The sequence below is a fragment of the Cylas formicarius genome, unplaced genomic scaffold (genome assembly GCF_029955315.1).
Source record: "Cylas formicarius isolate icCylForm1 unplaced genomic scaffold, icCylForm1.1 PGA_scaffold_6__28_contigs__length_40554024, whole genome shotgun sequence".
NCBI classification, from domain to species: domain Eukaryota; kingdom Metazoa; phylum Arthropoda; class Insecta; order Coleoptera; family Brentidae; genus Cylas; species Cylas formicarius.
The window spans coordinates 10,032,025-10,054,569 of NW_026844347.1; the positions used below are offsets into that span (position 1 = coordinate 10,032,025).

General features: G+C 31.4%; 1 protein-coding gene across 1 annotated transcript in view; it reads right to left on the reverse strand.

The window, feature by feature from the left end:
* Window positions 1–911: 911 nt before the first annotated feature.
* LOC132702750 (homeobox protein goosecoid) overlaps window positions 912–22,545 on the reverse strand; it is a 55,553-nt gene continuing 33,919 nt past the window's right edge. Inside the window, exon 4 of the mRNA XM_060671485.1 lies at window positions 912–1,082. Coding sequence (XP_060527468.1) covers window positions 912–1,082 — 171 coding nt within the window. The remainder of the gene's footprint in view (window positions 1,083–22,545) is intronic.

Genomic DNA, 22,545 nt, shown 5'->3' on the forward strand with positions numbered 1-22,545 from the left:
TAATAATAAAAAGAAATTTTCAACATATCAATTATTCTCTGCTTGTTGTATATAATAATATATACATACATTTTATCCATTATTTTTAGAAATAGCATAGCACTTCGCAACAAATGATATTCTCTATTTTAAATGTTAATATATAGTACTCACCAACAGTAAAATTAAAATTAATGAACGAAAACTTCCAAATCAGAAAATTTGAAATAATATACTGAGTAAATTTGAAATTTATTTCAATGTTTTTTCTTCTTCATGTTCTCTACTCTTTTCTACATTTTATTTTTATACAGTGTCACTATTATTGTCCGCGTCAAATGGAAATATTTTTATTAATAAGTTATGGCAAATTTGGCAAAATAATAAGTAGATCATTTTAAGCTCATTTTTGATTTAAAATTTTGAAACTATATTAACTTTGCCTCAACCTTGACGATTTTTATAGGTGCACTTGAAGATTTTCTTTGAAATCTAATTAGATTTATAATTATTTAAATAAAGTGTATCACAAAAAAGTTAAATCGGCACAACTTCAAAAAATGAAGTTTGTCCGGGTTGTATAAAACTGAAAAAGCAACAACTTTTGTCAATATAAGGTTACAAACTATCCCTCGAATCAAAATTTGTCCAAACTTAATAAAAAATGTTCCAGTATATACGTTTTTCTATCACTTATAAAATCACCGAGTAGGTAGGGTCAAACACGGGAAAGTTCCGTACATTTACGTTACATTTAAACATGCATTTGCAGTCACAGCGTTACAGGTAGTAAAATGTTTTTAAATTAATTTAACAATTTTGCTATTTTCGGTGTGTTTCGTCAAAATTGTTTCTATTTTTCATTTTCTCCATATACGAAAATGAATATTATGATAAATTATCTGCCGTACCACGATGTGAATTTAGTTCGCCTAAGCTACTTCCAAATCTGACGAGTCATCTTCGCTAAATTGATGTTGAGGTAGAATTCTATGCGTTTCGACGTTTGGTCTGGTAGAGTCTTCTTCTTGAATTTTGCGCAATCGTTCCTGTTCCTCTCGTTTTTGTTTTCGCCATTTGGCCCTTCTATTTTTAAACCAAACCTGTAACAATAAAAATTTCGTTTAAATGCCTGTGTGTTTAAATGAAATTGCATAATATAAAATTTATAATGCGTGCTTTTGTAAGATATCTTATTGCATAACACAAAATAAAATCCTTAAAACTCTATTTAAATAAATAATTACAGAATGCACACTGAAACGTTTTAAACGCAAATAAATCCGATTGAAATTATATTAAAATTTGAACAATCTAAACTTATCTTTAAAATAATACAGAACAAAATCAATGAAATACATTCACACAACTTAAGAAATCACGCTGACATGCAGTTACGGAATGCTAGAGTAAATAAAGAATTGCAAAATAAAATAAGTGCAGCATCAAATACATACAACCTACTTACTAACATTGTTGAAAATTTTTGTTAAAAAGTTAAAAAATATTTATACAACGAAATAATACATTTTATTAAGTGCTTGCAAAACTCGAACTTATTATACGAGAATGTTATTAGATAATTCAGTTAAAATGCTTTCAGTAACAATGCTTAATGCATTGTTTAGAAAGTTACCTTAATTCATGTCTAGATAACATAATAGTGTATTACAATATAATTATAATATGTATATGTAGTGTCTGACTGAATAAAGGATTATTTAAAAAAATTACAATGTTAACTCTAACTAAAGTAAATTCATTAACATTAATCATATTATATGTAAATTTATACCAATAAGTGTAACTTCTTTTAATCTTTCTTTAAAAATATTTTGTAAATAAAACTGATTTCAAGATGTAGAGATTTTTTTTAAATTTCCTTACAATAGAAAGACGAGTTTATTAGAATAATAATTATACATGCTTATAATCATAGAGATGGGCAGACAATTGAGATATTAATTATTCTAAGATTAAGTGAATATAAACTTATATAGAAGAAAGAAAAACATGAAAATAAATAAATTGCAATAAGTGTCATTATTTTTAAAAAATCGACTATTTGCAATACAACTAGAATTTTAAATTTTAGTTATCATGTTCAGCGTAGTCAGATGAACTATGTTCGTTGAAGGTCAGATACATAATAGGGACCATACACATTATTTTCGACCACGTTATCAGCTTCTCAAATTATTTGTTCTCTTTCACAAGTTCGAAGCACTTACTCTATCTTTCACAATCCATTGTCTTTATTCCCTCTTGATATGCCTTGTTACAAACTTTTTTATTTGCGCATATACCAACAGTGACGTGGCGACAGGCGAAATACTGGTTATCATTTCATACAAATTTACAATCTCTAGTATATCTTTTTGAAATTGCTTCTTATTTAAAGTAAGCTAGTGAACGATGTTTTTTTTGCTGCTGCCAGATAATTTATGTAGAACAAATGTCAAAAACTGTCACAATATAATAAAAAGTACGTTTTGCAATAGTATTCAGAAAAAATGATTACGTTAGCAATGACACCAAACGTATTCTTATATAGCATTTGCTGATGTCATCGTTATGACATATCATCAATTTTTTCTTGCTATATCATCGCACCAGGTTAAATATAAGAACCCGACTAACGGCAACAGAAAATCGGAGAAACTAATTTGCTAGTGATGGTTTCAACACTTTCTATTAGCTTCTGTACTGACCACCCACAGATACCGCCACACGCTTCTTTTTCAAATTGACGATTACAAATCCCATTGTGTAGGGTGGACTAAAACTTCCGCCATTTAATATTTAATTCCACGAGAAAGCCACCGCCTAAGTTAAAAGCGGCCGAGGCAATTGATGTAAAATTTAAGAGGTCCTAATCCACTTAAGGGCCTTTGAGGATTGGAGATGTTACATCCCAAAGTCTATAAAACTTTCTTCTGGTTTACCGCAAATCTTAAAAAGGGTTGGCATTGAAAAACTATGCTATTCTAAAAGTTAACTGGGACAAAGTGTGTGAGTATTTAAAATCTGGGAATAAAATTAATAGAGTTTCAAAAAAATGACGTTCAAAAGTGTGACTTGTTCGACTTTTTGTTTAATGCGTTATTTAGAATGGGATAGTTTATTAGTAATGCAGACATATCAGTCTTTTTACATGCCAGTCTTACAATAATAAGATTTATATAATATTTATAATATTATATAAGATAATTAGAATTTAATAAAATACTAAAGTACATATCATATATAGCACATTATATTTTGTCTGAAGCATTTAATGCAGCGGAACATATTAATTATTCTTCCATTGAAGATTACGTATTTTATCTGTTAGAGCAAATGAATTATTGCAATGAAGTTATTGAAATGATTATAAAAGTTATTCATAACCAGAATCTAGTTTCGCGAGCGAATTGAAAAAAGGCCTCATATTTTCTTCTCCGAGTCTCAAAATACTAGAACTATTTTTTTTACCAATTCTAATTTTTTATATTCAGCTATATAACTGAAAATTGTTATATACCGTATTTTTATAAGAAATAAGCGAAACATTGTTGTTTAACAGTGTTGCAAGTAAAATTAATTAATAATAATTAAAGACATTTGCAACTAATTAACAAAACAAAATTGAATATTTGAGTTTTCTCAAAATAAAGCCTATGACTATATTATTATTAATATAATGATTTGAGACTCAGGGGTAAGATGACGAAGCGACTAAGATGACTAACTTTCGTTATAAATTCTAAAATGTAATAATTCTTCATGAAACTTATACGGATATCTAGGAACAAGTTTCAGAACTAAATTTTATACTTGCCTTGGTGCTGCAGTCTGCAGATCGACAGTTATTTAACATTTGCCGTTTGAACAGCTCCGGTTATAATTTTTGTGCTCTTAAAAATAGTGTTTTATGGTATCACAACGTAAGTATCTGAATATTAATTAATCTGTATAGCGAAAACAAGGTTTAAGGCAAAATATTGTCTTGTTGTTTGCCAAAAATAATAGATTTTGAATTAGTTTTCGCCTTTTTAATTCTACGTGATAGTGGCGGGTAAGATGGCGACAACGTATTTTTGTAAACGAATTTTGTACAGTAATTGGTTCTGTGGCTGGGAGTGGCAGGATTAATATAGAGGCAGCCGTCAATGAGGTCTTAGAAGGCAAATCTGTCAACAGTGTAGCAGAACGGTTTTCAATTCCTGAAGCGATGTTAAGAAGATACGTCAATAAGAAAAGAAATGGACAAGATTTACCTATTCATGGTGGAAGATTCAGAGGCACCTTTTCGGAAGAACAATCTAGAGATCTTTATAATTACATAAAAATTGTAAATGAACGTGCCTTTGGACTTACATTTCTTCAACTGAGAGGAATAGCATATGAATATGCGGAAAGAAACGAAATTCCCCATCGTTTCATGACTGAAAAAGTTGAAATGTTGAAAGAAAAAGTGGAAAATGTAAACCGTCAAAAATTTACAATAAGTGATCAGTGCAACGAGAAAAAAAAGAGAGTTTCAGTGGAAGAAATAAAACTACTTCGAAGAGCTTTTAGAAACAAGACCATTACTAAAAAGAAAAAGATTACAGCAAGAATTATAACGTCTACGCCGGTAAAAAGACGAGCTTCAAGAAAAAGAAAATCTTGCCAAAAAAAAAGAATAAACGAGAAAAAGAAACAGAGAGCTGAAAAATCAAAGGAAACTTAACGAACAGAAAATTAAAACTCGGAAAAAACATGAAGAAAGAAAGAGTGAATGTGAAGTCATATTGTGTCAGGGATGTGAAGGGACGTACCAAGATCCACCAACGGAGGAGTGGATTCAATGCTCGTCCTGCCAGCTGTGGTGGCATAAGGCGTGCAATAATTTTGAAGAAATAAATTACTTGGTCTGTGACTTCTGTTAATTCGTCATCTTATCCTCATCCATTCGCCAACTTATCCGACATGTTGGGTAAGATGACGAATTTGCATTTTTTTTTGAAACTATACATTTTAAATATTTTGAGCTTGCTGGATGTAATGATACTGTTTATTTTTGATAAGGAAGTTCCTAAGATTTTGTTATGAGAAAGTTTTGTTAGAATTTATAATAAATAACTAATAATATATACGTTTTTTCTTAACCTCGTCATCTTACGCGGTTTTCCCCTATAGATATGTCTAAGTGCAAATCATGGGTGAATATCTATTGTTAATGAAAAAAAAGAAACAAAAATGAATTGCATATTCTCGAGATGTGCCTGTTATGAATTTGCGCCCTACCTAAACGTATAGTTATAGATAAAAATGAAGATTAATAACTACATACTTATTTTTAAATGCAGAAAATTTGACAAAAACATGGAAATGTAGAGAACGGAATATAATTATGGTTAGAGTTGCACGGTAACTAAAAGTAAAAATGGAACATACCAATCATAAAGGCACGGTTTTCAGCGGTAGACAGGTGGCCTAAAATTATTTAAATTGGAACCATATCTTTAATATTCATATATTAATATCTAATTGTACTTATTTCTACCAATTTCAATATATAGTTTTACAGTTATTTCGAGCTTTAGACGATGTAAAGGTATTCTTTCTTGGAGAAAAATTCAGTCAATACCTATATGTATTGAAATGTAAATTTGTTTCGTTTTGAATTATTGTCACTACTTATAAAGAATTGCTTTGAAGCATAAGCAAATTAGTTGTCAAGGTTTTTGTCAAGTTTAGTAGTAATAACTAAGATGTTTCGGCGCTAAATTTGTTTTTACTTTGATAAAATATATTTTTTACTCTGAACAACAGCATATTTTTAAATTAAGAATACTTAAGAATAATGATTGACCTTTCAGTACACCTTTTTGAGACGGAAACTTATAAACATACCGGGTGTCTCATAGAGGGTAACAAGGTACGATACGCCACCAGAAAAAAGAAGTTTCTAAGTAAATCGACGAAGAGAAAATGTTGAATATTATATTAGAGTTTCCAAAATAGTCAGTAGGGGGAGTAATGGATATGGATTTTTAAAACTTGGTTTGTACCAAAACTTCTAATATTAACTTCTAAGATTAACCATAGTTTTGGTTAGTTAGTAACAGATAAATTAAATCTTTGTTAATTAATTTATAACTTTTTATTTGATAGTCAACTAAAGATCCAACAACATAGTAAAAACGGCATATCAATATCTTTATCCTAACTTAAAATATGAATAAAATAACATTAAAAAAAAGTTGGATTTTGGAAACATTTGCACTTTGCGGGTTCTTTTTAATTAATTAATTAAACGTTAATTTATTATTTAGAATGCTAAATGATACTTAAAATCAAAATAAAATTTTATTCTTTAGCTATACAATACGCAATACCTTCGCAGGACACCTAATTACTCCGTAGCTGATATTCCTACGTTTCGACATTCTTACCCGGTTTCACATATTTAATGTTATCACTTTTTTCGCATTTAAGTAGTAAAATAATTCATTTCTAGTGATATAGGTTGCCATGAAATTAAGTTTTATGTTCATATGACCAGCTACTAAAGATAGGCCCTGCCTATGATGATAATAGGAATTTAAGTATGAAAAAAAAAATGACAAAAAAATGAATACCGCCTGCGAAGGCTCGATTTTTACCATAGTAGGGCCACTATATTATCTAATAGCAATATGGACCAAACACTATGGCCTCTTTCTTCTCGTTATTTGTTGTCTGTCGATCCCTCTTGATTGCTTTCTGTTTTAAAAAGTTTAAATTTGTTAAATGTCTACAAGAAATTGACGAGTTAGGAACTAAGAAAAATACAGGTTATTAACTCAATATTTCAAAAAAAATAGTTAGTCTTCAGCAATCAATTCGTCTTGGTTAGTTGACTAAACCTAATTTTAATGAAAAACTAAATGGTAATGACAAATCAAATGACAACGGCAAGGATATCAAAACCTAGTAATGTCAGCTGCTGCATAATAATTGTGTAAAACTAATAAAAATATATATCAAAATTTCATTTTGAATTTATTTATTTATTAAATATTATTTTCGATCCTAAATAATAAATTAGTGTTTAATCGAGTAAATACGTCATGAAATTCAACTATTTAAAAAAAATAGATCTTTTATTGTGATGCGGTTTTCACTAGGTTAGCGTCATATCGTTGTATTTATTGTTTTCCCATAAAACTATTGTTCTTTGCGATTATGTCACAAAACGCAACATGGTAGAGTCACACATAGTGTAATTGATAGCCTAGGAGAAGCTATTTTTTCCCCACCACTTTCTCTGCAGGGATCAATAAAACAGAATTAAATAAAAAAAGATTTAAAATTTTCTTGAAGATAGTACTCACTTTAATTATTGCAGCTTTTACTTGATGAAAATCCATTTGACACAATTAAATTAGAACAAAAAATGGTCAGATTTTCATAGTTATTTAATGATTTATGACAGGTGTTTCGGCAAGAGCCTGTCTTTGTCACATACAAAATATGTATCTATGTAGGGTTGTCAATTCAAATTTAATAACAGAGACGCATTTAAATCCAATTTGTCATTAAGTAATAGATTCTAATATATCATTCTGTTAATCTCCATAGCTTCAAACAAATTTAGTTTTTTGCTTTTTGGTTCATTATGTAAAATATCAAAATTATCGTCAAACTTGTGCATTTCTGAATTTAAATGAATAGAACAGTTGGTTATGTTGGTTAATGTGATTCTTAAATGTCCTACCTGTTTGTCCGATATAAATTTTCAGACATGATCTACATTTCAAATTGTAGACTCCTGAATTTTGAGTTTTTCGTGATTTCGGTTTACTGTGTTTTAAAAAATTTCCTATGGTGTTTTCAGTTTTAAAAGCAATCTTAAGACCAAATTTTTCTTGCTAGGTTCTCCTATATATTTTATTGTTTTATATTTATTTTTAATTATGTGAATTTTGGATTTCCAATTCATAAATACTGGCAAATCCAAAAAAAAAATAAGCCAATTTGCGTGTACGTGCTTGGGTGTATACAAGCCATCTTAAGACCAAATTTAGATAGATGTTTCGCAATTTTCTTGCTAGGTTCTCCTATATATTTTATTGTTTTATATTTATTTTTAATTATGTGAATTTTGGATTTCCAATTCATAAATACTGGCAAATCTAAAAAAAAATAAGCCAATTTGCGTGTACGTGCTTGGGTGTATACAAGCAATTTTAAGACCAAATTTAGATAGATGTTTTACAATTTTCTTGCTAGGTTCTCCTATATATTTTATTGTTTTATATTTATTTTTAATTAAGTGAATTTTGGATTTCCAATTCATAAATACTGGCAAATCTAAAAAAAAATAAGCCAATTTGCGTGTACGTGCTTGGGTGTATACAAGCAATCTTAAGACCAAATTTAGATAGATGTTTCGCAATTTTCTTGCTAGGTTCTCCTATATATTTTATTGTTTTATATTTATTTTTAATTATGTGAATTTTGGATTTCCAATTCATAAATACTGGCAAATCTAAAAAAAATAAGCCAATTTGCGTGTACGTGCTTGGGTGTATACAAGCAATTTTAAGACCAAATTTAGATAGATGTTTTACAATTTTCTTGCTAGGTTCTCCTATATATTTTATTGTTTTATATTTATTTTTAATTAAGTGAATTTTGGATTTCCAATTCATAAATACTGGCAAATCTAAAAAAAAATAAGCCAATTTGCGTGTACGTGCTTGGGTGTATACAAGCAATCTTAAGACCAAATTTAGATAGATGTTTCGCAATTTTCTTGCTAGGTTCTCCTATATATTTTATTGTTTTATATTTATTTTTAATTATGTGAATTTTGGATTTCCAATTCATAAATACTGGCAAATCTAAAAAAAAATAAGCCAATTTGCGTGTACGTGCTTGGGTGTATACAAGCCATCTTAAGACCAAATTTAGATAGATGTTTCGCAATTTTCTTGCTAGGTTCTCCTATATATTTTATTGTTTTATATTTATTTTTAATTATGTGAATTTTGGATTTCCAATTCATAAATACTGGCAAATCTAAAAAAAAATAAGCCAATTTGCGTGTACGTGCTTGGGTGTATACAAGCAATTTTAAGACCAAATTTAGATAGATGTTTTACAATTTTCTTGCTAGGTTCTCCTATATATTTTATTGTTTTATATTTATTTTTAATTATGTGAATTTTGGATTTCCAATTCATAAATACTGGCAAATCTAAAAAAAAATAAGCCAATTTGCGTGTACGTGCTTGGGTGTATACAAGCAATTTTAAGACCAAATTTAGATAGATGTTTTACAATTTTCTTGCTAGGTTCTCCTATATATTTTATTGTTTTATATTTATTTTTAATTAAGTGAATTTTGGATTTTCAATTCATAAATACTGGCAAATCTAAAAAAAAATAAGCCAATTTGCGTGTACGTGCTTGGGTGTATACAAGCAATCTTAAGACCAAATTTAGATAGATGTTTCGCAATTTTCTTGCTAGGTTCTCCTATATATTTTATTGTTTTATATTTATTTTTAATTATGTGAATTTTGGATTTCCAATTCATAAATACTGGCAAATCTAAAAAAAATAAGCCAATTTGCGTGTACGTGCTTGGGTGTATACAAGCAATTTTAAGACCAAATTTAGATAGATGTTTTACAATTTTCTTGCTAGGTTCTCCTATATATTTTATTGTTTTATATTTATTTTTAATTAAGTGAATTTTGGATTTCCAATTCATAAATACTGGCAAATCTAAAAAAAAATAAGCCAATTTGCGTGTACGTGCTTGGGTGTATACAAGCAATCTTAAGACCAAATTTAGATAGATGTTTCGCAATTTTCTTCCTAGGTTCTCCTATATATTTTATTGTTTAATATTTATTTTTAATTATGTGAATTTTGGATTTCCAATTCATAAATACTGGCAAATCTAAAAAAAAATAAGCCAATTTGCGTGTACGTGCTTGGGTGTATACAAGCAATCTTAAGACCAAATTTAGATAGATGTTTCGCAATTTTCTTCCTAGGTTCTCCTATATATTTTATTGTTTTATATTTATTTTTCATTTCCAATTCATAAATACTGGCAAATCTAAAAAAAAATAAGCCAATTTGCGTGTACGTGCTTGGGTGTATACAAGCAATTTTAATACCAAATTTAGATAGATGTTTTACAATTTTCTTGCTAGGTTCTCCTATATATTTTATTGTTTTATATTTATTTTTAATTATGTGAATTTTGGATTTCCAATTCATAAATACTGGCAAATCTAAAAAAAAAATAAGCCAATTTGCGTGTACGTGCTTGGGTGTATACAAGCAATTTTAAGACCAAATTTAGATAGATGTTTTACAATTTTCTTGCTAGGTTCTCCTATATATTTTATTGTTTTATATTTATTTTTAATTAAGTGAATTTTGGATTTCCAATTCATAAATACTGGCAAATCTAAAAAAAAATAAGCCAATTTGCGTGTACGTGCTTGGGTGTATACAAGCAATCTTAAGACCAAATTTAGATAGATGTTTCGCAATTTTCTTGCTAGGTTCTCCTATATATTTTATTGTTTTATATTTATTTTTAATTATGTGAATTTTGGATTTCCAATTCATAAATACTGCCAAATCTAAAAAAAAATAAGCCAATTTGCGTGTACGTGCTTGGGTGTATACAAGCAATCTTAAGACCAAATTTAGATAGATGTTTCGCAATTTTCTTCCTAGGTTCTCCTATATATTTTATTGTTTTATATTTATTTTTCATTTCCAATTCATAAATACTGGCAAATCTAAAAAAAAATAAGCCAATTTGCGTGTACGTGCTTGGGTGTATACAAGCAATTTTAAGACCAAATTTAGATAGATGTTTTACAATTTTCTTGCTAGGTTCTCCTATATATTTTATTGTTTTATATTTATTTTTAATTATGTGAATTTTGGATTTCCAATTCATAAATACTGGCAAATCTAAAAAAAAATAAGCCAATTTGCGTGTACGTGCTTGGGTGTATACAAGCAATTTTAAGACCAAATTTAGATAGATGTTTTACAATTTTCTTGCTAGGTTCTCCTATATATTTTATTGTTTTATATTTATTTTTAATTAAGTGAATTTTGGATTTCCAATTCATAAATACTGGCAAATCTAAAAAAAAATAAGCCAATTTGCGTGTACGTGCTTGGGTGTATACAAGCAATCTTAAGACCAAATTTAGATAGATGTTTCGCAATTTTCTTGCTAGGTTCTCCTATATATTTTATTGTTTTATATTTATTTTTAATTATGTGAATTTTGGATTTCCAATTCATAAATACTGGCAAATCAAAAAAAAAATAAGCCAATTTGCGTGTACGTGCTTGGGTGTATACAAGCAATCTTAAGACCAAATTTAGATAGATGTTTTACAATTTTCTTGCTAGGTTCTCCTATATATTTTATTGTTTTATATTTATTTTTAATTATGTGAATTTTGGATTTCCAATTCATAAATACTGGCAAATCTAAAAAAAAAATAAGCCAACTTGCGTGTACGTGCTTGGGTGTATACAAGCCATCTTAAGACCAAATTTAAATAGATGTTTCGCCATTTTCTTGCTAGGTTCTCCTATATATTTTATTGTTTTATATTTATTTTTAATTATGTGAATTTTGGATTTCCAATTCATAAATACTGGCAAATCTAAAAAAAAATAAGCCAATTTGCGTGTACGTGCTTGGGTGTATACAAGCCATCTTAAGACCAAATTTAAATAGATGTTTCGCCATTTTCTTCCTAGGTTCTCCTATATATTTTATTGTTTTATATTTATTTTTCATTTCCAATTCATAAATACTGGCAAATCTAAAAAAAAATAAGCCAATTTGCGTGTACGTGCTTGGGTGTATACAAGCAATCTTAAGACCAAATTTAGATAGATGTTTCGCAATTTTCTTCCTAGGTTCTCCTATATATTTTATTGTTTTATATTTATTTTTCATTTCCAATTCATAAATACTGGCAAATCTAAAAAAAAAATAAGCCAATTTGCGTGTACGTGCTTGGGTGTATACAAGCAATTTTAAGACCAAATTTAGATAGATGTTTTACAATTTTCTTCCTAGGTTCTCCTATATATTTTATTGTTTTATATTTATTTTTAATTATGTGAATTTTGGATTTCCAATTCATAAATACTGGCAAATCTAAAAAAAAATAAGCCAATTTGCGTGTACGTGCTTGGGTGTATACAAGCAATCTTAAGACCAAATTTAGATAGATGTTTCGCAATTTTCTTCCTAGGTTCTCCTATATATTTTATTGTTTTATATTTATTTTTCATTTCCAATTCATAAATACTGGCAAATCTAAAAAAAAATAAGCCAATTTGCGTGTACGTGCTTGGGTGTATACAAGCAATTTTAAGACCAAATTTAGATAGATGTTTTACAATTTTCTTGCTAGGTTCTCCTATATATTTTATTGTTTTATATTTATTTTTAATTATGTGAATTTTGGATTTCCAATTCATAAATACTGGCAAATCTAAAAAAAAATAAGCCAATTTGCGTGTACGTGCTTGGGTGTATACAAGCAATTTTAAGACCAAATTTAGATAGATGTTTTACAATTTTCTTGCTAGGTTCTCCTATATATTTTATTGTTTTATATTTATTTTTAATTAAGTGAATTTTGGATTTCCAATTCATAAATACTGGCAAATCTAAAAAAAAATAAGCCAATTTGCGTGTACGTGCTTGGGTGTATACAAGCAATCTTAAGACCAAATTTAGATAGATGTTTCGCAATTTTCTTGCTAGGTTCTCCTATATATTTTATTGTTTTATATTTATTTTTAATTATGTGAATTTTGGATTTCCAATTCATAAATACTGGCAAATCTAAAAAAAAATAAGCCAATTTGCGTGTACGTGCTTGGGTGTATACAAGCAATCTTAAGACCAAATTTAGATAGATGTTTCGCAATTTTCTTCCTAGGTTCTCCTATATATTTTATTGTTTTATATTTATTTTTCATTTCCAATTCATAAATACTGGCAAATCTAAAAAAAAATAAGCCAATTTGCGTGTACGTGCTTGGGTGTATACAAGCAATTTTAAGACCAAATTTAGATAGATGTTTTACAATTTTCTTGCTAGGTTCTCCTATATATTTTATTGTTTTATATTTATTTTTAATTATGTGAATTTTGGATTTCCAATTCATAAATACTGGCAAATCTAAAAAAAAATAAGCCAATTTGCGTGTACGTGCTTGGGTGTATACAAGCAATTTTAAGACCAAATTTAGATAGATGTTTTACAATTTTCTTGCTAGGTTCTCCTATATATTTTATTGTTTTATATTTATTTTTAATTAAGTGAATTTTGGATTTCCAATTCATAAATACTGGCAAATCTAAACAAAAATAAGCCAATTTGCGTGTACGTGCTTGGGTGTATACAAGCAATCTTAAGACCAAATTTAGATAGATGTTTCGCAATTTTCTTGCTAGGTTCTCCTATATATTTTATTGTTTTATATTTATTTTTAATTATGTGAATTTTGGATTTCCAATTCATAAATACTGGCAAATCAAAAAAAAAATAAGCCAATTTGCGTGTACGTGCTTGGGTGTATACAAGCAATCTTAAGACCAAATTTAGATAGATGTTTTACAATTTTCTTGCTAGGTTCTCCTATATATTTTATTGTTTTATATTTATTTTTAATTATGTGAATTTTGGATTTCCAATTCATAAATACTGGCAAATCTAAAAAAAAAATAAGCCAATTTGCGTGTACGTGCTTGGGTGTATACAAGCCATCTTAAGACCAAATTTAAATAGATGTTTCGCCATTTTCTTGCTAGGTTCTCCTATATATTTTATTGTTTTATATTTATTTTTAATTATGTGAATTTTGGATTTCCAATTCATAAATACTGGCAAATCTAAAAAAAAATAAGCCAATTTGCGTGTACGTGCTTGGGTGTATACAAGCCATCTTAAGACCAAATTTAAATAGATGTTTCGCCATTTTCTTCCTAGGTTCTCCTATATATTTTATTGTTTTATATTTATTTTTCATTTCCAATTCATAAATACTGGCAAATCTAAAAAAAAATAAGCCAATTTGCGTGTACGTGCTTGGGTGTATACAAGCAATCTTAAGACCAAATTTAGATAGATGTTTCGCAATTTTCTTCCTAGGTTCTCCTATATATTTTATTGTTTTATATTTATTTTTCATTTCCAATTCATAAATACTGGCAAATCTAAAAAAAAAATAAGCCAATTTGCGTGTACGTGCTTGGGTGTATACGTAGAACTTAGCCAAGCTCGCGACGTCAAAGTGTTCAATTGTCTTTCGAACGTTATATTATAAACGACTCCCGATTCGGTTCGCATTTTTAACCGCTTTTTTATTTAGGGAGCCGCCGCCGCCGCCGGGGGCGATCTACGGCGGCTGTCGGTCGCCCGCCGCCACAGAGTAATAATTAACCTTGCGTTGAATTTTTGATCCACTTGAAACAATGGATTGTTTTGAGACAAAACAAAATTAGCCGGGACCGATGTTGATACGCGGTAATAGAATAATCTGACTGTCGATGCTAAAACAGCAGACGGGGGCGGACGAGGGGTGGCGCTCGCGGGGGAGCGAAACAACGAATGGTAAAACTGGGCGCCGCCGCCGTCCGGCTTAATTGAATTATGGCGGCCGAAAGCATCCACTCTGTCAAAATATTAAATAATAAAACGTATTGTGGGCTTTGCTGGATTATTTTTCGTTAATCAAATATTGCGAGCGGACCATGGTTGAAAATTGATATTTGGTAACAGATTAATCTCGGCGGATGTTTTAATTTTTTACATTTTTGGCGTGGTAACAGGATGGGGTTTGTTAGGGCAACAAATGTGAAAGTAATTATTCTTATATCTTATTCATCTCCTTGATACGCGATTCGCCAATACGTCGGTACAGTGGGAAAATGATCTAATTTGTTGATAATTCTTAGATCATTATTGACAGTCGAAAATTTATAACAAAAAGCTAACTTGCGCGCTCGATAATTGATACAATGGTGCTATAGAAATAGATTGATATTAAATAAGTCCAAAACCGAAGGATAAACCGTACATCTAAGGGTATACACCGTAATTCCCCTTTAACGTACATATAATTTTTCGAAATTTCACAAAACTCCAATGAAATCCCACGTAATTCCACTGACATTCCACCAGACTTCCTTCAACTAACTAAAAACTAACCAAAACTTTACTATTCAGGATGTCTTATCAGCAAGCAAAGCACTCAAAAACAAGTGCCAGTCCCAGTGGCATACCACGTTTTATCGTGAGAGACTGTTCCCGCGCACTGTGTGCTCTTTTATGTCATGTTTTTAACCCGGTACTTGAAACGGGTGTTTATCCAGAACCTTGGAAAATTGCCAAAGTTTATCCTATTCTCAAAAAAGGTGATCCTTCCGCAAATATTGGAGATTATATTACATAAATTTATTTTTTGTCAAATTAAAAATAAATCATCTACGTAACAATATGGTTTTCATGCGAAAAGATCATCTATCACCAACTTATGTTCCCTGATTTCTTATGCCTGTGACTCTCTAAACAAGCAAGGTCAAGTGGATGTTGACTTCCACAAAGCATTTGACCAGATGGATCATCACTTACTGATTGAAAAAGCGTCTCAAAAATTTGAGTGTTGAGATCCTATTAGGTGAACCGCCGACAGTTCTTTGAGATTGAGAGGTTTAGATCAGTTCCTTTTGTTCCAACTTCTGGTGTGCCTCAAGGTTCTAACCTTGGACCACTTCTGTTCAATATATTTATAAACGATCTCATATCTTTGATCATCTGCGACAAGCTTTCCTATGTGGATGACCTAAAACTATATCACTGCATAAAACCGGCACGGACTGCATGACTCTCCAGGAGAACATCAATATTGTAAGTCAGTGGTGTACTAACAGCAGCAAGTGTAATTTGGATGGTACTATCCTGACTAGACTTGCCACTGTAAAGGATCTGGAGATTTTATTTGACCAGATATTCTCTTTTGTACCTGACATAACTAAAATGGTTTCAAGTGCAATGAAAACTTTATAATTGGTTGTGTCTAAGCTTGACTATGGCTCTGTGGTATGATCATCAATAACAACTGCCACGCTTAGTCCATTAGGAGTGTGAAATGTGTGAAATATCTAATGTTCAGGGAGGAAGGTTCCTATGAGAGGGGAGTTGATCATCATATTCTGCTGGGAAGGTTCGCTTTACTGCCTCTGAGCTTACGCAGAGACTTGCAATCTGTTTCATATCTCTACAAGTTAGTTAATTATGGAATCGATTGTCAGGTTCTTCTGGAACGAGTACGTTTTCAAGTGCCGCGGCTGGAAAGGAGACCGCAGTTATCCAGGTCCAATATCCATTTTCAAAACCCTACATACAATATGTGTGTTACCTTCAACAAACTATAATCGCATTGTGATCTATATTATGATGGTCTCCGGGCGATACTTGTGCAGCTTTGACTGGCGTCGGTGTATCCGTACTGATCCTTTTAGTTATAAGAGTAGTAGATTTAAGATTAGTTTTCACGTCCTCTGTGTATATATATTGTATGATTTATATTTAATATTTGATGTAATAAAGTCATGTTAGCTGTTGGAAATAAAGTGCTATTAACGGTCAAAGATCTTTTATTTAGATTCACGAATGTCAACGCTAATGTCAATGGGAATGTGTTCATTTCTAATCCATAGCCTTTTTTTGGTACAGATTGACTCGAGTTAAAAAATCACAATGCAAATGCACTATTTACAAATATTTGACGTTTCGCCAATAATCCTGTTGTCTTCTTCAGATCTTAACTGAAACTGACTCGCATTCTATTCTGTACCTGCTTATATATTGTTTGAGGGGACGAAATTGAAGGAGGGGCACGAACGTTGTGTCGGATGAGTGATATAATAAAACTTGAGTCGCAGTTAACAAACTTCGAAGTTACTGCAACAGATTTTTTTTTTAAGAGTCGATTGTTTGACAGTTGATAAATTAGATACTCATTTAATAAGAAAAGAATCTGAGAATAGAAAATATCCACTGCATAATCTAATAATAATAATCTATAATTTTGTTTTCCGTTCTGTTCTCCGAATAAATACTTGTGTTGATATGATGAATTTCATTACTTTGTCTTGTTAGTTTCATTAAAATATGGAGATGAAATATCCCTCTGATCCTCCATTCTTAATGATTTTATCAGTGAAGGGGACTATTACGCCACAACCGCAATTGTTATAATTTCTGACTATTACATTATGTGATAATTGCAATATTTTAATTTTAATTTTTCAAAAATCGTTATACACATTTTAACCGCCACTGCTTGAAAATAATTAATAAGGCTGTTTCTTGTAATAATATTTTGCTTATTATTATAGCTTGCTCATCTACCAGATCTCTATATTGCTTATCTCAATCAAATGATTTAGCAATTCAATACCATTGATCTTTTGATTTGGAGGTTGATCCTAATTATGCTCTTTAGCCCTAGTAACTATATATAAATTTCGACTTGTTTGCCTTAAGTTGCTAACTATTTATTTTATGATACTTATGAAATTTAATGTTGTTCCTATGGAAAATACATGTGTATACCATGACGTCACAAGTGTATCTAATATGCGGTATAGTGAGATTTCTAACAAGCTAAGCTACCCATAAGCCATTATCCTCGACACATTACATATTCACTGCGCATCTCGAATATAATTTATACAATAAAAATAGCTTGCGGGCGTTATTAACTGCTTAAAAGCTAAAACTCTTCTCTAAATACCGGTGGCGAAAACATGAACAAATAATAGTGTTAATGCAAGCCTCTTGAGCGACTCGAAGTCAATACGAAAGGTGCTGACACATGGTATTGCCACCCAAGAGAGGTCTATTGGAGCTCCACAACAGCGTAACCGTTTAAACAATTTCTAGCAAAGCGTAAATATCTTTTAGGAAATCTAATCGTTAGCGGTGGACAAATATAGAGGAGCATTGTAAATAAAAATTTCGATAATATCGGTAGTCTGTTTGTTTTGTCTGTTGGGTACTCGAACTCTCGAAAAACATTGTTTAGGGTACGGCGTTCGACCCAAACTTAATTAAGTATGTCGTAACAGTAGAAATAATTAAGCGACGCTATTGTAAACATTAAACAATTGTGATCGGGCATGTACGGGAATCCCAATACGTGATCACACCTTAATTCTTTAATATTCGCAAATGATTGTGAGAAAAATATCTAAATGGAAATAGTATATAATGCAACAACGTGTTGCATACTATATTTTTTAAACGACTGTTAGTGTTTGAGTACATTTTCGCCAAACAACACGAATACATTCACTGACATGGTCGTCAGAATTGACAAACGTCAAATTCAAGGCGTAGGAAATAAATCCGAAATCATCTGATTGCTCCCAAACTCGTGCGGAAAAATCCCGGAAATATCCGAAGTGGCTCGGATCCGTGGGAAATAAAACTGACGTGGTAAAGTGGCGCTTTCCGCACGTTAGATCGGTAGGTCATTAGGTGTTTTACAGACTGGAGTAGAAAAAAAAAGAAAATCACTAGTCACAGTAGAGAAGAGTGTTAGTCTATAACTCTAATAGTATATTATGCAACAAGTGTGGTAAACGGCATTTGACTCATGAGTTTATTTGACACGAGCGGAGCGAGGTTTTAATAAACGAGTGAGTTAAAAAGTTTACCAAACGTGTTGCATACTATACTTTTTCTACGACCGTTAGTTATTGGGCACATTTTCGCAAAACAACACGAATACATTCACTGACATGATCGTCAGAATTGACAAACGTCAAAATTCAAAACATGGGAAATATCTCCGAAAACATCCGATTGCTCACAAATCCGTGCGGTAAAATCCCGGAAATATCCGAAGTGACTCGGAATCATGGGAAACGAAACTGAAGTGGTAAAGTGACGCTTCCCGCACGCTAGATCGATAGGTAATTAGGTATTTTACAGACGGGAGTAGAAAAAGCATATTATAGGTCCAAAAGAGGTACTAGTTTTTTATATAAAGATACGATATATTAATATATAATTATATAAAGATACGATAAAAGATACATGCTCTAAAAGGAATGCACCTAAAATGTTTTTTTAATTAATTTTCCCAAACAAGTGAAGAGAAATTTTTAAAATTTCAATGTTTTAGTAATTTTGGCATGCTGAATCTAATACAAGAATAATAAATGTCAAGGTCAAGATGTAACTTTTTTGTAGGTTATAAAATTCGGAAAGTTGTTTTCTCTTGCGAGAAAAAGGTGCACGTGATTGATATGGTGCCGTTGTACGGGAGTATGAAAGACGGTTTCCACAAAGACGACAACCACATCGCAGAGTATTTTCTAAGATACATAGAAATCTAGATCTACATCGTTTAGTTAATCTCAGAGGCCAGGAAGGTCTATGCGAAATTATGATTATGAGGGATCGCTAGAAGCAGAGACGAACCGGAAGACATATGGAAGGATATCAAGAAAAACGTCCAAAACGCTGGTCAAACGATTCAGTGAGAGCGAATTAGGGTCAGGCCCTAGATAACAAATGAGATCTTAGAAATAATGGAAGAAAGAAGACATGCTAAAATTAAACAGCAAACTGACTGAAAGATACACTGAACTGAATCGGAAAGTAAAGGAAAAATCTAACGAAGTTCGAGAACAGTGGGTGACTGAGAAATGTGAGGAGGTTGGGAGACTACATAAACTATGTTCAATTTCCATAGGGAAGTAAAACATGTTATTGACTTACTCAGAAGAGCACCAATTCTATCTTTTTCGAAACTATTTAAGGACCAACAAAATTTATCAGCAGAGCTAAGTGGTGTTAAAATTCTAGAGAGTGAAATACAACAAGCCATTAATATACTCGATATTAAGTACCTAAGATTTAACAGAATATATGAATCGGGTAAAATACTATCGGACTGGTTAAAGTCTAGCTTTATTCCTCTCCCTAAAAAAAGTACCCCTAGAAACTGTGGAGAGTACAGATTTATAAGCCTTATGAGCGATGGTCTCCGAGTTATTCACAGTTGAATATATGCCAAATGTGAAACAATGAATGGAGAAACCCAGTTCGGTTTTATATGTTTTATAGATTATCAGAAGGCTTTTGATAATATTAAGGTACGATCATTCATATTTAGGCAACACTTGTCACTCCACATGTCCCCTAGCTAGAAAAAGCTAGATTTTAAAGTGTGAAACAGCTTTTAGCAATTTTTTATTCTGGCATTAAGTTCTATCACATCGGGGTTTTTGTTGAGATTTATGAAGACTTGTATTAAATTGCATTGTAACCTTGCATTTAATAAGAGTTTCCACATTACAATCTGAAATATTTTTGAAATGCCACTGTATTTGTTTATTATCATATGAGATTTCTAACCTCAAAACATAAACAAAATTAGTCATGGAGCAATATACGACTGAACAACGTGTAAAAATTGTGCAAGCCTATTATGAAAATGGTGGATCAGGAAAAAATGCATTTCGGGCTCTGTGTGAATTTTTCGGCACGCAAAATCGACCTTCTGAGAGGACAATTTGGAATGTGGTTCGAAAAAGTCCCTCAACGTGCTCCTGCAGGTCGGTCAGATCAAAATATTGCCCTTGTTCGCGAAAGTGTTCGTCATCGATCGCAGCAAGTGGGCCTTACGTATTCAACCACACAGCGAATTTTAACAAAAGACTTGCATCTACATCCATATAAAGTCCAAATAACTCAGGAGTTGAAACCTCGAGATCATCAACAGCGCCGCGTGTTTGCAGAATGGATACGAGAACAAGGGGTTCATTTTTCAACGAAAATCATCTTTAGTGATGAGGCACATTTTCACGTTGGTGGCTTTGTAAACAAACACAATGCTCGTATTTGGAGATTAGAAAATCCAAGAGAAATTGTTCAAAAAGCAATGCATTTTGGTGCTTTTTTTTGGCCCTTTTTTTTCGAGGATAATGCGGAGAACGCTTTTATGGATAATGGTGTTCGCTATCGAAACATGATATCTGATTTTTTCTGGGAGCAGTTGGAAGGTATGGGCATTGAAGATTTATGGATCCAACAGGATGGAGCCACTTGTCACACATCCAGAGAAACGATGCAATTGCTGCGGGGCAAGTTTCCTGGTCGGATTATCTCACGTAACGGCCATATCAATGGACCGCCGCGATCATGTGATCTTACTCCCCTAGATTTTTTTTTGGGGGTATCTAAAAAGTAGAGTGTATAGAAATCAACCAAACACTATTCCAGACCTGAAACAGGAGATTAGACGTGAAATAGCCGGCACAGAACCTGAATTGTGTCAAAAAGTGATAGGAAATTTCAATAAACGAATTACGTCATGCCACATGCGTCGCGGGGGTCATCTTTCATACCTAATTGTAATACACTAATGTTTGTACATTTTTATATTTCTTCCGAGTTTTTTTTATTATTTTAATGTGGAAACCCTTATTGAATCACCTTTTATTATTTGAAAATGCTCGTTTAAAATCTTTATCTTTTAGACATTTTGCTATTTAAGTGTTGCAGTTACTTTCATGTCTTCTTTGATTTATTGGTACTTCTGAACCGTTTCTAGGTAGTGTTTAAGAACTCTCAACGGAGCAACTGCGTTGTTCCGTTGATGTGCTGTGTTGAATCATTTTATTCTAAACAATAAAAACTTCAACAGTTTTTAATGAAGAAAAAAATCATTCTTGAGACGCTTCACCATTTCTTCTTGGTCACCCGGCGTCCTGCGGTTTTGTGATTTTTGATGGTATATAATATTTGGAATATGATTCCTTGTGTAAAATACCTAATTATACACCGATCCAACGTGCGGAAAGTGTAATTTTACCACGTGAGTTTCGTTTCTGCACGAGTTTACCGCACGGCTTGAACTTTCACGTTTGTCAATTCTGACGATCATGTCAGTGTATCTATTCGTGTTGTTTTGCAATAATGTACCCAAGAACTGACGGTTGTAGAAAAAGTATAGCATACAACACGTTTGGTAAACCTTTTAAGTCACCCGTTTATTAAACACTCGCTCCACTCGTGCCAAATAAACCCATGACTCAAATGCCGTTTACCACACTTGTTGCATAATATACTATTACATTATAATCTCGAGTTTCGGTAAACAAAGTTATGGTTTTATAAATAAACGGTTGTTGATAGATAGAAGAACTCCCCGTGGCCCTATATGAGTTTAGAGAAGATTTTTTGGTTTAGATACGATAGTTAAATTGAACGGTATTCCTTTGGGCATATCAATTATATTATTAGTCATTGCATTAGCCAAAATCTTCCGTCTTTTATTTTATTATCTTACATGTATGAAAATCTCCATCTACTGGGTTATCGCGCAAAAAAAAGTACCCGTTCGCTTGGCGAAATACAAAAATCATCGGGCCAAAACGATTTTTACGCATCCCCAATCGTCATAATACGCGCGCGCCATTGTGATATTAAGCGAGAGCGTGCCGCGCGCGTATAT